At 39.8% G+C, this 16287-nt stretch overlaps 1 protein-coding gene across 4 annotated transcripts; it reads right to left on the reverse strand.

Moving 5' to 3' along the window:
* Window positions 1-11097, reverse strand: vegfaa (vascular endothelial growth factor Aa). 4 transcript variants are annotated; one of them, XR_005100634.1, is made up of 8 exons: window positions 10436-11097; window positions 9170-9212; window positions 7413-7609; window positions 6561-6637; window positions 6442-6477; window positions 3599-3730; window positions 471-2347; window positions 1-433 (listed from the first exon to the last, which is right to left on the reverse strand). XR_005100634.1 is itself a non-coding variant. In XM_037273900.1 (7 exons), the coding sequence occupies exons 1-7, from the start codon at window positions 10499-10501 to the stop codon at window positions 2326-2328; spliced, it is 573 nt and encodes a 190-aa protein (XP_037129795.1). In that variant the 5' UTR covers window positions 10502-11097; the 3' UTR covers window positions 1-2325. The 4 variants fall into 4 exon arrangements, 2 of the variants coding, with proteins under 2 accessions (XP_037129795.1, XP_037129797.1); XR_005100633.1 differs by having other exon boundaries at window positions 466-2347; XM_037273900.1 differs by having other exon boundaries at window positions 1-2347.
* Window positions 11098-16287: the final 5190 nt, after the last annotated feature.

The following is a 16287-nucleotide window of genomic DNA, read 5'->3' on the forward strand; positions in this document are numbered from 1 at the left end:
TATTTTAAAAATAAATATGTTTAATAGTTACACTAGAAACAACAAAAAGAGTATTAATATTGTAAAAGAATTTACAGCACAAATAAATATATTAATGTGAAAATATACTAAAAAAATTATGGCTGTACAAACTCAACACAGTTGTTTCATTTAAATACAAAAAGAATGTTCTCATCAACTGAGGACTTGAGAGGCATTGGCTCTGACCCAGCTGATAGTCTTAGTGAACACAGTCTCAGGGCTTTAGTTTGAGGGTGGTAATATTAGGATTTACTGCTGGCTCACATGGCTGATAAAGAACAGTGTTGCAACTGGCAGAAAAGGTTAGTTGTGTAATTTATGTAGTATAGCAGCTTTTGCATCTCCATTTTGAGTGCCGGACATGTCATTTTGTCTATTTCTAGTGTACTGTTTACCTAATCTATTACTTGAACTTGTTTTATTTAAATCAAGTCAAGACTTGACTTGACTTTTTTTTAAGTGACATACAGCACAGTTATTTGAACTCTTGAGTTGACCTCATATGGTAACAGTTAAAATACAGTTTACATTTAATCATGAATGAGTCTTGCTTGAATAAAATACTCGAGGGTCACTTGTGCTTGTCAGAAAATCCAGAGAAAGTACGTTGCCAGTCGACCACCCTGAGACAAGAGCCCTAGAGACAAGAATCTTCACACAATTAGGTCCGAGCTGAGCAGCAGCAGCAGCAGCAGCAGCAGCAACTAGACTCCTTCAGTCCTGCATATGACGTGTCTGCGGGCAGGCAAGTGCAAAACCACATGTCCATTGCCCGAGTCCCGAGTCCAAAATGAAAAGCACCTGTGCTGGTGCATCATACGCACATACTTGTGACTGGGGTTTCCATCGGTCAAATGCCCATAACAACCTAACCACCCCGCCCCCCCGACCCCGGAATCTTCACGCCCCCGTTCGACTGGTGAGTAACATAGCTTTAGTTTAAAATTGGGAATGTCAAAGCTTTGTTTTCAGTCCACAAAAATCCACAAACATGTTCAATCTCAAGGCAGATTGACAGGGAGGGAAAAACTAAACTCATTGTAACAATTCATATAAATATTATAATACAGAATACTGAAGACATTCTATAAATTAAATGTAGACTATTTGAAAAGGGATATCCAGTAAGTATATACAGACAGTTAACAATAAATTACTCTGCTGTGGAGGCATGACTATTTCTTTGGAGCACAGACAAAGCCATTAAATACGAAAAACAGCAAGGTTGGGGTTTTCTAGACTGCTAGACAGCTCATCTAGTCACTACCCTTTGTCATACAGTATATTAATATATAATAAATATTATATATATATACATATATATATATATATATATATATATATATATATATATATATATATATATATATATAATTAATATCCCTTTAGCATGGTCTCAACATGTGAAATTAAAATGTCTAAATAAAAATAAAAATCATAAACTGTGCATGTCAATAAAAATATCTTTTCCAACCCAAAAAAGTTGTGTGATGGAGGCAGGACCAGACAGGTAGTGGATCGATATCTTTAAACCCTGACAAAACTCGAAACTGGCATCATAGGTTGTTATAGTCCAAATTGTTATCAATTGTTACTTGGCAAACTTTTCTTTTGGTTCTTGCCATCGTCACTGAACTTTGAGTTGGGAAGAAGGTCACATTATTCGTCACCACAGCACGTAACCTGTGTCAGCAGTTGTGTCATATTATGTCGTTATAGTCTCACATTAACTGTTGTCGCTTCCTACAGTACAGACGGAACGTCTAAGCGTGTCACAGAGGAGAACAAGTTCGGAAACCTGCCATACAGTTCAAGTGTCGCAGGTGCCCCCATCGTCATTTCACAATCCAGCTGTCCCCATTCAGGCCCTTTAGGCAAGTTCGGCTTTTTTTTTTTTGCATCAATGGATGAAATTGTGGTCGCCGAATTTTCCAGAAAGCGAGACGTAGTTCAGGTTCATATCCACAGCAGACCAGCATCCAGTGAAGTCTTACATAAAATAAAATATCTTTTCCCCAATTTTACCCAGGAGCTCTATCACATTTCCCATTCACACGCAGACAGCGCATTCGTTTTAAATAGTAGCAGCAATACACACTGTTGATGTACTGTACTTAGAGTATATGCACATATACTATATATTATTAGCGTTGGGTGGAAAACAGACAGTGGCAAGATCAGAATGCAGAACGTCCTGTCTTGTATTGTCCTTGAGTGTCCTTGCAGGGAATGCATCCTCAGATTCCAAAGTGCTGTGCCAAAAAGAATTCCTTCATAACAGTGTAGTCTGCACCTCCCCGTCTCTCATCTCCTCACTTTGTCACATCTGTGGAAGAAGAGACAGAAATCCGATTGAGTGTTTTGAAACTGATTTGTGTCAGAGTGCATTACATTATCTGACATAGTGCATGCAAAAATATTTTAGAACAAGGGCAAAGACAGAAGGAAAAGATGAGGTCGTGAGGGGGCTATGCGTGTAGCTTGTAGGAATTTCTACCTTCATAATAAATGATGGTGTATGTCAATTTCAACGTGACTAAAATGGGTTTGCAGCTGAGTTAAGCAGCTGTGGCTTAAAAGCTAAAACTGTAAGAGGGATTTTGTCTCCCACCACCACCAACCCATCTCCTGAACATCAAGCAGCCTATTTGAATGGTGGTCACTGGTGGCAGACGTGTGTGGCTCTTTAAAACTAGATCAGTGTGGGGGGCCCATTGTGGGGGGCCTGGGCAACTCAAAGGTCATCTAAGTGACTGGGTCACAGGAGGTCATGTAGCCTTGTTAACTACAGGCTGACCACCTCTCTTTTTGGGTCTGCGCTTTACGGTGGCATGGGGATGTGCCTGTCTTAACTCAACTGCATTATGTTTAGAATTCATGGATAGGACATGAGCCAAAAGAAGCAAGCAGTGTGGCGATCAATCCAATCAGAAATGTGCAAATATTCTTCAAAATTAAGAACAATGAAAATGCTAAGTTTTGAAAATGGCTCTCGAACTGGCAGATTTTTAAAACACCCGGTTGAAGGATGGTTTGTCGACGGATAAAGGTTTTGGTAACACCTCTCCAGAGAAGTATACATCATTTACTGTGACCAGAGGACACATCTCTAATCATCTTGAATGAGATTATAATTATGCATGATGACAATTAGATAACAATTGGAAAATGGAAAAAGAATGGCGAGGTAACAGATTTTTTAAGTGTGTTCTCTTGACATAACCTAACCAAGAATGAATCTCAATTTGGGATTGCGGCAATAAATAAACGACTATAATATTATCTTTGATGAGTGAATGTGAATTTTAAACAATTTTGAGGACCCAAACATTGAGTTTCGGATTAGCATGTCACAAGCACAACAACTATGACTGGCAATGCTAACAGGAGCCAGAATTGCATTCGACAGGACAATGCAAGCACTGAGAAGAAGGAAACATTGACGTGTACAAATACAACACAACATCAGAAAGAACGGGATGGCATGCTTAAGCACAGCAGCGGGTGAAGAGATAAGTAGCCAGGAGATATTTCTTTTTTCAAGGCACGTTGTTTATCGTACGTATGGTAAACAAACCTGCAAGTTCTTTCGTTTAATTCAAGCTGCCTGGACTTGCAGTCTAATTGTGTGAATTTGCAGGAGCATTTACAGGTGAGAGGGTCCTGCACAAACAAGCGCTTTCTTCTCTCTGAACAAGGCGCACAGTGGCTGCAAGGGAAGCAAAAAGGAGAGAGAGAGATAGAGAGAGAGATCTAAGCTACAGAGCGAATTCTGCAGAAAAGGACAGACACTCATGCAAAATCCCTAACCGCTCCTTTTCTCTCCCCCCCCCCCATCGTCTCATTTATCAAGATTATTGAACGAGCAAGATATGCACACGCAAGATTTGTGGCTCGGATTTGACATTTCTGCACTTTGACTAATCCAGCAACTCTGGGATCCTCGTGCCCTTTGGCCCTTGTGTAACGAGACCTTTGTCTGATCTCCTCCAGGAGTGACACAAGTTCATACGTGGTCATGACTTGAATTTGTGTAAAATCACACGGCCATCATGTCAAGCTCAATATACTTGCTTACTAGATTTCCTAATTGTGCATCAGTGTCAAGTGAGATAATATATTTCCATCGCTTGAGCAAAACCACCAAGTGAAATTTGCATCATATATCAAAGGGATCATAAGGTTCAACTAGACATCGAAGCTATCGCTGTATCTGTTCCAGTGCTCTTCCAAAATGCAAGGTCACAAATAAAGACAAAACAAGAAACTAACTTGATATATTGAGGTCATTTGGTGGATATTTGGAGACTGTAAAGAGGGATGCTTTGTCTTACATCCAGGAATCATGATCAATCCTCTATCACCTCCTCAAACGCCTGTCTGAAAACAAATGCTTAATAACCCATACCATTCAACTTATCAGTGCAACCTCAAGGCTATAAAAAATCCACTAAATGTCTTGACTTATATTTATGTAACACTAGACTGTTGTCTGTAAATACATCTATCATCGGAGACACGACACAAGATAAGATGCGCCAAAGTGCGGCAAACAATTATCAGGGCAGGTCAAAACAAACCAGACGACAGCATACACATTCGAGATTTGATCATACAAATCTTTATGTTGGTACTTTTCCTTCATTGCTCTCCAAAGTAAGGTGAAATAAAAGGCAAATGACTTTGGAGGAGATCCAGGCAGGTTTGTGCTGGGCAAGATCAATAAAATCAAGAATTAACTAATCACCCAGTCGTGCATCTGCTTTCTCATCGAGTTTGGTCATTAGCAGGGTGAGATATTGATCTAAATAATGGAGGTGAAACAGGACGTACAGTATGTCCCCGTGACGGAAGATGAATTAGTGCATCCTCTTTATAGCCTCGCCACGTCAAAGTAGCTGACCGTGCACAGGGACAGGCAACACTTCAACGCGGCAAACCGAAGCTGAGGTCATCTCAGCCACTATCGTTCAAATCGGCAGTTACATGCTGCCCTTATCTACTTTAAATTAAAACCTGAACGACTTGGAAGTGGGAAGGTGGATACATGCAGATGTCATTATAAATGTGTCTGCATGGAGTTGTGAGTTTGACAGTGAGCTGCGGTTTTAAAATTAGCTTGACCTATTTCCAAGGCACCTTCATTTCTATGTACTATACAAGACATGCTGATGAGGGATCTTGAATGTATGCAGTACTTTTTTGCTTTGTCATCCTAAGTATATTAGTTGTATGTGAAACTGTTCATGTGGCTATAATGTAAATTTCAGACTGACTAACTTAAAGTGCCACAATGTATGGATCAAAGTGCCAAACTGAAAATGAAGTGATGATGACGGAGCTATCGAAAGACACAGTACTTTGTGTCAAGTGAGTTAAATGACAGGGTCTTCACTCATCGCTTTTTTTCCCTCCTCTATTCACCGCACTAAAAATAAAAATAGGTTAAGTGCCTGACACCTGTTGCTACAATTAGACTGGGGAGGTTAAATTTGTGCAACTGGAGTCACAACGCAGACGACAGCGGGTGGTCCGCAGTCTGCCCACTGTTACAGCCAACGCTGCCGTAAAAAAAAAAAAAAGTCGAGTGACAGGCCAGTGTGGAAAAGTGTTGGTTTCTAACTTCAATACGGGCTTATAGAGTGTGAATTGATTGATTGATCGATTGATTGATCGATTGATTGGACAGATGTGAAATTGATTGTTGATTAAATGTGACAAAATGAGACAAAAATGGAGAGCGCCACTTGGATTTGAACTAATGGACATGCTGTTGATTCAGTTGCAACACCATGATAAGAAGTGAGCTGCAGTACATTTATGCAGACCCTCCAGACAGCTGTAATCTGCTCAAGACAATACTCCCACAGTCCAGAACAATCGATCAAGAAGCTTTACTTTTTCCTCATTCCTAACTTCTAACACAAAACAATTTAAGTGCACGCTTGGTCTGGATTGTCTTTGTTGGAATTCCTAAATTGTAGCACTAAGGCGGGACACGTAACTTTTTGGTAAACCAAAATATGTCCTCGATGTGCCTGCTGCCAAAACTAAACAATCTATTGCAATGCTTCCCAACCTTTCTTGAGTCAAGGCACGCATTTGGCATTAGAAACATCTCACGGCATACCACCAAACAAAAACCTCACAAAAGTATGAAGACTGACTTAAGTAACAATGATTTTGTCCCAATTTACCCGCAAATTGACTGTTTTAGTGTGGAATATGGGTCTCTTTATTAACTCAAAGCCATGATTTATTCTCTTATATGAATGGCAACAGGATTATTGCACTTTGTGCCATCTAATGGAGGAGGCAATTCATTCTACTCGCAATCACTATACGTCAGTGGCATAGTTAATTGATCAAATACATATTCATATTTAGAAACACACAAAAATACACACACGATATACTTACTATTCTTTCTTTGCTCGAACTACTTCAGGCTTTAGTCTGAAATGAAAAATAACAGGTACAAAGGGAATTTAGATTTTTGCTCTCGTGATGAAAGCGAATAAAAACGGGGCCGCTCTCACCTGCACTCACACTTTTGATGCTCTGTGAAGCTCAATTGAATTTTATGTTGCGTGACCATGGATCTCACCCGCATTACCTTGAAGGAAAACAAAACATGACAAAGAAATGCTCAGCTTAATTATATCAAATGTTCCAGGAAGTTTCTAAGTTGTGTAAACTCTTTCCTGTACTTCTTCAACCATCATGCATACCAAAGTACAGGCGTGTTCAGAGGCTAGATGAGACTTTGACCACATGGACATGGCTGTAAACATTCCGGTGAAATAAACACCGTATTTGGATTGCCATGTCTTGCTGCACTTTCTCTATTCTGAAGAAAAGCTGTAGCGCTGGGAAAACACCGAGACAGTGCTCTGGCAATTATTCATATTAAATTAGCTTAAAGTGTCGATTAAAGCTATTGCGTTTAAAATAAATGTTGCATTTGCAGTAGTATGTGGGCTCCCACTAGTGGTCCATAAAAGAATCACTGAATTAACACCGCAAAATGTATTTTTTTTTATTGAAGTATATTTTCTACGTACACTTTAACTGTTTGAAACAATTATTTAGTAGCGACTTATATGTGCAATACGTTTTAACCAAATCCTTATTCAACGGGAGGTATTTTTATTCCCCCATTTTAAACTGCAGTGTAAATATCCAAAATATGAATATTGTTACCTGACAATATGAATTATTTCTATTCTATTCTATTCTATTCTATTCTAATGCACTGTACTGACTATTTACAAGGCTAAATTACAAGCATTGAAACATGTCCTCACTGATGAGCAGTGTTGGGTTTAATTGTCCTCATCAAACAGCATCAAACCAAATGGACCGTTCAAGCGTGTCCTTCCTCTACTCACCTGCAGGGTAACGTTGCGGGTTTCCGATGGCACACACTCCATCGCCTCATCATTGCAGCAACCTCCACATCGAGTGAGGACTACACATGAAGGTATGTAAGTGTGTTCTGTGTCCTCTGGATACTCCCGGGAGATATCGACAAGCATTTCTCTGGGCTGACACCTACTCTTCATGATGACATCTGTGAGCTGGATAACTGAAAATGAGGAGAAATTGATTTTCATTTGTCAACATTTGATCAAATACTTTTTAGAGATAAAACGAAATAAAAGACTGCTTCTTGGAAATTCCACATACGATAAAACCATGACAAATACAAATGTGATATTTTATGACCATACACTATCTACTTGTCTTTATATGTCATGCCTGCCACCAAGCCTGCTGTCCGCCTCCAAGGTGGTGACATGACTGGAGTGCTGCTGGCTTAGCTGGAGGCAAAATGTGCGTTGCAGTGTGAAACTCGGCGCGAGCCTGATGCCACCTGCCTCCGTCGCCACCCATGAGGCGTTAATCATCCATTATGCAGTGAATAATTTACAGTTGTCATCCATGTCCTTAAAAGTATTGCCACATGGATGACATTGAAAGTCTATGACAGGCTGGTCATGTGGTATCGGTGTGTAGTATCGGAGCAATTATAGGAATGCAAAGTACAATACAATCTCGGCACCAGTAAAAATACTGCAATTGTTATCGGTGCATTTCTAGTTAAATTTTCCTTTTCCATTCCCTGTGCGGCCGAGAATAATCCACCCAGCAGTCCATCAGACTGAGCCCTCGGTGACCCTTTGCAAACTTCTGACCCCTGGTTAGTCAGAGCAGTCTTAAGTCAGGCAATGTGGCGCCAGGGGTCATCGCTGACATGTGACCCTATAAGCCCAACACTATGTTTGCTGAGTATTCGGAAAATTGCCGGTGACTTAAATGAGAATCAATGAGCTAACCATTTTTTGTTTTATGTTTATGATGCCTACATGATCCCTTGAGATCCTAATAGAAGATTCCACTAAAACTGATTGATTGCAACAGTCACCGATTCAAAAGGCTGACTGACCTCAATGACCCAACGATGATGACTAGAATTCGCTCAGTGTATGAAACCACAATGACTCAAGAACCAAAGCCAGATTGCTATAACCCATCTTGTCAATCTTTTAGGGGATGTGATATTGTCTAAAGAAGAGCAAGGAGTCTGCCACCTGTGTGCTCTTGAACTTCACAGACTGACACTATCACCCTAATAACAATTGTGCGAGCCTGTGCCTTTGCTCAGAAATGACGTCTGCTGCAGCCAATCGCCGGTCTACCTCCATCACCAGTGAAAGGGTCCAACCTTGGCCTGAGCACAACAGTGTCACTGTCAAACAAACAAGCATTTGACACTGAACCAAGGCTGACTGCAGATGGGCAGCTGCTGCATCAGAGTCACTCGAACGAAGCCACACAAACTTCCTCCTAATGCAGTTTGTTACAGATATCTTGGCAGTGTAATCTGCACCTCTTTTATATGGACTCCAAAGTCCCAAGTCAGACCTTTAGCCAGTCTGGGAACTTTAAGTACCCTCTAACCAAAAGGGGGAAATGTTAATACGCACGCACGCACACAAGCGCACATTTATAAAATATATAAAGAATTTATTCAACGGTGTAAATGCAAATGTTCATTATTCGTCCACTAGGTGGCCCTATGTTCTGGCTTTATCGTTGATGAAAGTGACATTATAAAAATAAGAAATAGAAATGGAACACTTACCTTCATTTTTACTCTTATCCACTCCTTTGTTAATGCTGGCAGCCTGCAAGAGATGCACAAGAGCAAGTGCGCGTCATTTTCTTGAAATCAGTGATCAGTGCAGCACACATTTATTAGACACATTTTGATGGCAAGTCTGCCTATATGCGGTTTTGAAGCTTGAAAGCTAATTATAACTCAAGTCACGTGTCACATTGTCAAAAGGCGTTTTGAGTGCGTATTTTTCTCGATTATACTTAATGCGTTTGCACACATGGGCAGAGTCCCTCCCTGCATTCTTTGACGGCAAAAAAAGGTGACGTGACAATCTGCTGCATCATCCGCTTACCTCAAGTGGCTGCTGCAATTGGCTGTAGGTATTGCGTGAGAAATTCAGTGTGGAAAACGTGGTGTCAAAGAGGTGGGCATCCTGCGGGGATGCCGGCTAGGAGAAACCGAACCTCTCGGTGTCCACATATTCCGGATCACCGTGAGAGAAAAATAGACCGGGACTGAACTCTTGGGCCGAATAGCTGAGAGGACTGCTTCTAATAATGAATGCATGCGCGCGTATGGGTCGCTCAACGCCAGACAGACAGACAGAGCTCTCATCTATCAAGCATTCATGAAAATGTCTCTTTTTAGATTTGGTCATGATTGAGGTTCCTAATCTGAATTGTATGCGAAGGTCCTGCTCAAGTTGCGTTTTTTTTTTTAAATTGATGTTTCATTCATTCAACCCTGATTTGATTCCGTTTTGACACCTGATTTTGGGAAGCTGCGGGGGGGGGGGGTCGTTCTTTGTAAATTGTCCCTAGTCTGCACGAGCTGGCCGACAGTGCTCGGGTTTCCACCCACGAAACAGACACGTAAGGTGAATTTCTAAGCAGTTCCTTGACCGAGGCGACAAGGTTGCTGCGCTGCACCTGGGATGAGTCAAATACAGTAAATAATATTTTCTGTACAATTACACTTGACAAATAAAAAAGGTACTATGGACAGTTTAAATCGCTCGATTCACTGTGTCGCCCATAAACTGACAAGTTATATTGAGCCTAGTGTGCGCATCTATTATGCCACAGTGATGACGTTACAAATTCATAACAGTTTCCATTGAAGCAAATGTTTTCAGAAGTCACATTTTCTATTGGCAAATTAGAAACGGGTACATTCAAATAAGTTTGTTTTCCTTGAGACTTCTCGCAACATATGCCGATTTGTTTCTATTTAGGCAAGTTATCAAGGAGTTATAAATCACTTAGAGGAATTCAATTCTGTCAAACTCACCTTTACAGTGGATAGGTGAAGAACCGCTGCCAAGAGAATTTGTACCAAACTAAAAACAAAGTTCATGATTGTAACTCCACAATAGTCCAAAAATCCCAGGCGTCAGGTCAAATGATAAAATAATAATAATAAAAAAATGAGTAAGCTGTCAATTTACGCAAAATGAAAAATGTTAAAAACCCGCAACAAATCTTTGCTATAGTAAAAGCGAATCCATATCTTCCGGGCGTATGTGGCACAGCGTTGTCTTCTTGCAGGAAATGTTACCATCCAAGAGGCATTGCTCATCCACGGACAAAGACAATGTGATGCTTTCTGAAATCCACACAGGAGCAGATCGATCCTCCACATGCGTTCAACTCTGTTGTCATGGGAAGCCGATCAGCTCAGCAACTTTGCGCGCCGGTTGTCTCACGCTCCCGCAACAGAATGAAGGAGTGTTGTAGGTTAAGCGTTTGTCGGTAAAAAAAAAAAAAAAAAGTGATCCAATTTTCCCCTTCACGCCTTTTGTCGTTCCTTATTTAGCCTCTGTTTTCCCTTTTTTGTCTGTGTTTGTTTCTATAGTAAACATAGACGGAGGCTTGTCACCGGCTCAGCTCAGCTGTACCAGCTTGTCTCGCGTCCTATCTGCGCTCGGTTGTAAGAGCCGGCCGGGTTTCAATGCTTATTATTAAAGGTGCAGGAGCATCAGGGAGCAGCAGACTCATTGAGGAGGCGGGGCAACGGAGAGCAGCCAATAGGAGCAGGGAGGCTTGATCCAAAAACTGGCCTGATCGTCATTGATAAAATCGGATTATTCCACTCGTAAAGGTTTGTCAAAAGTGGACACGATTAACAATATCCTGGGCTACAAACATCACTAATACAAACAATGAAAGTAGATATGTAAATATGAATATTGTAATACAAACCATATCCATCATATCATAATATATTAATCATATAGAACAATAATATATAATATAATACTATAATAATAATATAGATATTCATTGAATTAAATATTTGCCATTGTCTTTTCTAAAATTATCCCACTGGTAATTTAGAGCGAACTGAATGCAACAATAATTTTATCTGGACAATAATTTATGTTTAAAATGTAAAAGCAAAGTGATGATTTTACCATGGGTGTTACATTCCATGTTTTTGCTAGTGAATAGATACCACCTTAACTCAACATTTGGATATCTTATTAATGGATTTGGTTCCTAAACTATTAAAATGCTATTTCCCATGTTTTTAAGTTCCATGCATGTCTAATAAGTCATTATAGTGAATTTGTGTTTATGTAAGCATTTGAGACAAAACCCATTCTGCGGTGAAGACTGTCACAAAACCTGGAAAAATAAACACACACATTGCTTAACTTGTACTCAATTTAGTTGATTTACTGTAAATAACTTTTTGCTTATTTCAGCAATCTGTTTCAGTTGTTCAGTTTGAGAAGGACTCTACTAACATTGGTCTGACTTGTTTCAATTCATTTTGACACGCAGATGGTTCAGTGCGCTCCTAAAACTACTCCAAATAGTTTCCATGGTTCCTGGCCCACTTGTCTTGCTGTTTCATGTGTCCATCAACTGCCCTTCAACCTTGAATGAATTTTCGAGATCAGTTTAACAAAACAACCAAAGCATGCTTCTTTTCACCAAGACAATTATCAGTGATTGATTTCAGGGGCTTTATTGGCAAAAGGTAAATGCTCATGATTTGAGAGTATAAAAATGCTGCCAAACCAGGGGTGTGCAGAAGACAGAGTTTAAAACACGGTTTAGAAATACATTTTCAACTCTATGATCTAAAACCAACAGGACAATTGACAGAGCAGAAGTCAGTGTTTGATGAGTAAAGCATAACAGATAAATATTTGACACACACTCTGATGTCACATGCATTACAAATTAATTTTCCAGACAGCATGAGTAGTAAAAGGGTGAATTACACAATCGTGTCATCAGTTCTAGCTCCATCTGTCTTTATGTGGGATGCTGTAAAAGGGGAGAAAGCTGATGACAATTAAAATCTCAGGAAAGACAGGGACAGGAGAAAATGGTATTTTCAATTTATAGATGATGGAAATCCCACGAGTCATTGTGAACAGAAAACAATACAATGTGTACTCACGCGTAACTTTGATGATTAGTGACGGAAAAGCAGTTACTTCTTGTATTTTGGATTTGATCTGTCACTTCATTTAAAAATTAAATGATGCTCACTTTCAAGTGTACATTCTGTTCTGATGTTCTTTCATTATTATTAATGATGTATTGTTGACAATATATGTTCTCTGGTCTCTTGCCTGCGAGAAGCAATGATTAGAACTTGCAGCTTATTCTTGCTTAACGGGTGTCTGGCTCGCTTTTGTAGGTAATCGCCCTCCCCAGAAATATAAAATACTAGCACAGGATGCAGCTGCCAACAACCAGTCCAGAGTTTTAAATCGTCATGAGATGAAGCAGGTCTTGGACCAATTAGATACAACTAAGACGAAGGGCCAACTTTGTCATGTTATAACTTGTATGATTGAGTTTTCACACTTTTACTTTCACTGTGCTCGTATCATTTCAACAATCTAGTCTAGGGAAAAACCCAGATAAAATAATACCACATCACTGGAATGTAAACCCTGTGATAGATAATACAAGGATTGTGACATATCTCATGAAATTAAATAAACTAATTGAATTAGGTAAAATATTTTTCAGTTTAGGCTGTCATTTGGTGGTATTTCGTTGCTAAATCGTCCTGTGAAAGTAAATGGGCATCAATGTTCAGATACAAAGTCATTCTGATACAAAGTACATATGTATAGGCATATATAGGCTGAGTTATGGCTGCCTGCAGTGATGTTAATTCCAGGAGTGAAAAAATACTTTCTCGGTGTGCTTGCCACCGGGACACCCAGGTAACATTTGCACAACTTTGCCAAATGGTTGAAACCTGTTCGTTATTCTGGGCCCACCACAGATGAGAGTGCAGCATGGTAGGAATTTGCGGTGTTTGCAAATGATGTGGACAACCTCTAGTCTTATGTACGCACGTATATAAGTGTATGCATGTGTGTGTGCGTGGGTTGTGTGAGTTAGCAAGAGACACAAGTCTGGGAGTGGAAGGTTGGGGTAGGGGGTGACTATGGACAATCCTTGCATTCCCCTGGGGAGACCCATGGAGCCGGACACCCGGAAGCTAACATCCTCGTCTGTCTGAGCCTTGGTGAGACACAGGACCACACAGATGGATCCCACTGAGCTGATTGGCTCCAAGCAGATTCTCCACGAGGATGCTGAAGTATCACAAACAACAGTGCAACCATGGGAAAATATTATACAGGAATGTATTATTTTCAGTTATCTGAAAGTTGGATTTTTGTGGCAATGGAGCAGATTTTTTCAATACATTGAGCAATGTTGGGGTCAAAAAAACAGAATTCCAAAGAAGGAAAAGATTATGTTTGGTATCGTGAATTGCACAAATAATCTATTTCTCTGTTCCTCTTTCTGTGACGGTTCAAGTAACAATAATTGTGAAATCGGCAACAATATGGAATGTCATTCTTTCTCGTTCTCTTTAGTTTTGTGTCATTCCTGTGACCTGCTTTACATTCTACAAAATTAAACAACTGAGATGATTATATCATTTGTGCCAGGGGTTATATGTATATTATGTCAGACTTTGGTTTTACAATAATTCTTTTGTGTCACTTGTCATGATTGTAGCGTGTCTTTCATTGCATCCTTCTTATGTAACTCACCACAAAGTAACAAGGCATATTCAAAGCATTCACCATGTAAAAAGTTAAGCAATAGAAACTAGTATTTCTTGCATCTTTTTTCACTGGTCGGTCTTATTAATCATGATATATACATTCGCAAATCCCTTTAAGGCTGTGACTTTTGTGTCACAATCACACAGCATGCCGTATCAATCCCAACACTAATGCTGAAGTCGGTCATTTTAGGAAATTGAATTCAGACATTGGCAAAACATTAACCGATTAAAAGAGAACACAAAGTCTTTAAAAAGCCATTACACACAGACAGTCAGACTTAGAGCTCATGAATCGGATTATGCAGTATATCTCAATATCAGTTATTTATCTCTGTGACGCATGTCTTTTATCACGAGAAAAGTCAGCCGACAGTCTCTCAGCAGAACTAGAGGGTCGATTAGGCCTTTTATGTCAATGTTGGCGAGAATATAAAAGAAAATATTTACTCTCACATTCACACTTATGCACAATTCAGAGCCTAACCTAACATCCATTCATGTATTTAGAATGAGTTGCTGGAATGACTGGTGAAACCGACACAAGCATCAGAGAGAGAATTGGATCAGAGTCAAACCCAAAAATCTTTTCACTGTGAGGAAAACTACTGTTCCACCGTGCTGTGCGTAGAGAAGTTCAAGGACTGGTGTCACTAAAGATATATTTCAAATCCAAAATGCAGTTTCCTCCTAAAGTCTAAAGTACTTTTATGGCCTTCACTGCAATGTCTTCTTAAACTCCTGCAAGGGCTCTCACCATCTCTGTCATCACAAATATCTTGATGTCATCCACATCATCAAAACGGTCCCCCTTGACCCCCTCAAGCTTGGGAAAATGAGATGAAAAATTGTGCAGAGTCAGATCAGTAGGAGAGGTTGCTTTAATTCGCCAAAGGGTACTATTTAAAAAGTCAAATTCATGACAATGTTTTTTGGAATAAATAAATGATGCTGTGTTCATTTGATTCAGTTATTGTCAGTTTGTCATGTGCCCTGTGACTGACTGTATGGTGACCAGTGCTGGGTGCAGTTGTCCATTGTCAGCCTGGATAGACTGCAGTTCTGTGACCCTGAACATGATAAGCAGGAAAGAAAGAAATGGTCGTATGCACTGACATGAAACATTTGGTAAGCTTTGCTTTACAGGATGTATGAATGTGCTTGCTAATGCAGAATATATAAATTGAAAAAAAAGGTCAAAACAGTTGGCAAGCACTGCACATCATATAAATCTGCTTGCTAATGCAGAATATATACATATAAAAATGGATAGCTGTCAAACAGACCAGGAAATGCCCTTATCTTGAACTTTAGCAGCCATCCTGAATCATGGTATTGTGTCAAACGGCATTTCCTTGGACGTCACAATAATCATGACTAAAATTGCTGATGTGCAATTTTTGACCTTTGCTACTCTCAAACTAACAAATAATTTAAAATCTTATTTATTTCATCTGTTTATCATCCTACCCAGTCCCTCTTGTAGCGTAATGTGCAAAATCAGTTGTATCATGTAAAGTGTATTATTGAACAAGAGTGAAAGCATGTTTTATTCCACGTTTAAAATTGTGTCTCAGGGTATCTGGTCTGTATGTCCAATAATCTCTTACCGCTCAACTAACTGACTACACGGCACATTTAAAAAAAGAGTTTCTGAACAGAACATTGTTCAAAAGTGCCTTTCAGTTATTCAGAGTGCACCGTAGCGGCTCCTCCAAACGGGGACATGCGTCAGAATAAATTGCAAGTATGAATGAGTTTGTGAATGTGAGACTCTGTCAAGAGCACCATGGTCAATAAATAGCACTACAAGTGCACACCTTTTGCTGTAAGATAAATAAATACACACATGATACACTGACAACCACCCCAAAAAATTTGCAGAACAGCGAAGCCGCTAATGGTGACCCGGGAGGGATCACTATTTTGATTAGAATTCCCCAGAGATTGTACTGTTTTAAACCTGACCAACATTTGAGTGAGAATTATGCCTCAGAAGTCAAACATAAACTTAGAGGTTGTTTCAAACCCTGAACAGTTGGACCCAGGAGCAGTCCCAGAGTCCCAGTCACAGTTTAAAACAGGAA

This window comes from Syngnathus acus, chromosome 16, assembly GCF_901709675.1.
Source record: "Syngnathus acus chromosome 16, fSynAcu1.2, whole genome shotgun sequence".
Classification (NCBI taxonomy): domain Eukaryota; kingdom Metazoa; phylum Chordata; class Actinopteri; order Syngnathiformes; family Syngnathidae; genus Syngnathus; species Syngnathus acus.

What these genes read in the sequence shown, in the direction of transcription:
- vegfaa (XM_037273900.1), bottom strand. Translation starts at nt 10,501, where the DNA reads ATGAACTTTGTTTTTAGTTTGGTACAAATTCTCTTGGCAGCGGTTCTT. An exon ending in GTTCGAGCAAAGAAAGAATA is followed by an intron (nt 3,731 to 6,441) that starts GTAAGTATATCG and finishes CTTCCCTTGCAG; the next exon opens with CCACTGTGCGCCTTGTTCAG. An exon ending in TTAAACGAAAGAACTTGCAG is followed by an intron (nt 2,348 to 3,598) that starts GTTTGTTTACCA and finishes CTTCTTCCACAG; the next exon opens with ATGTGACAAAGTGAGGAGAT.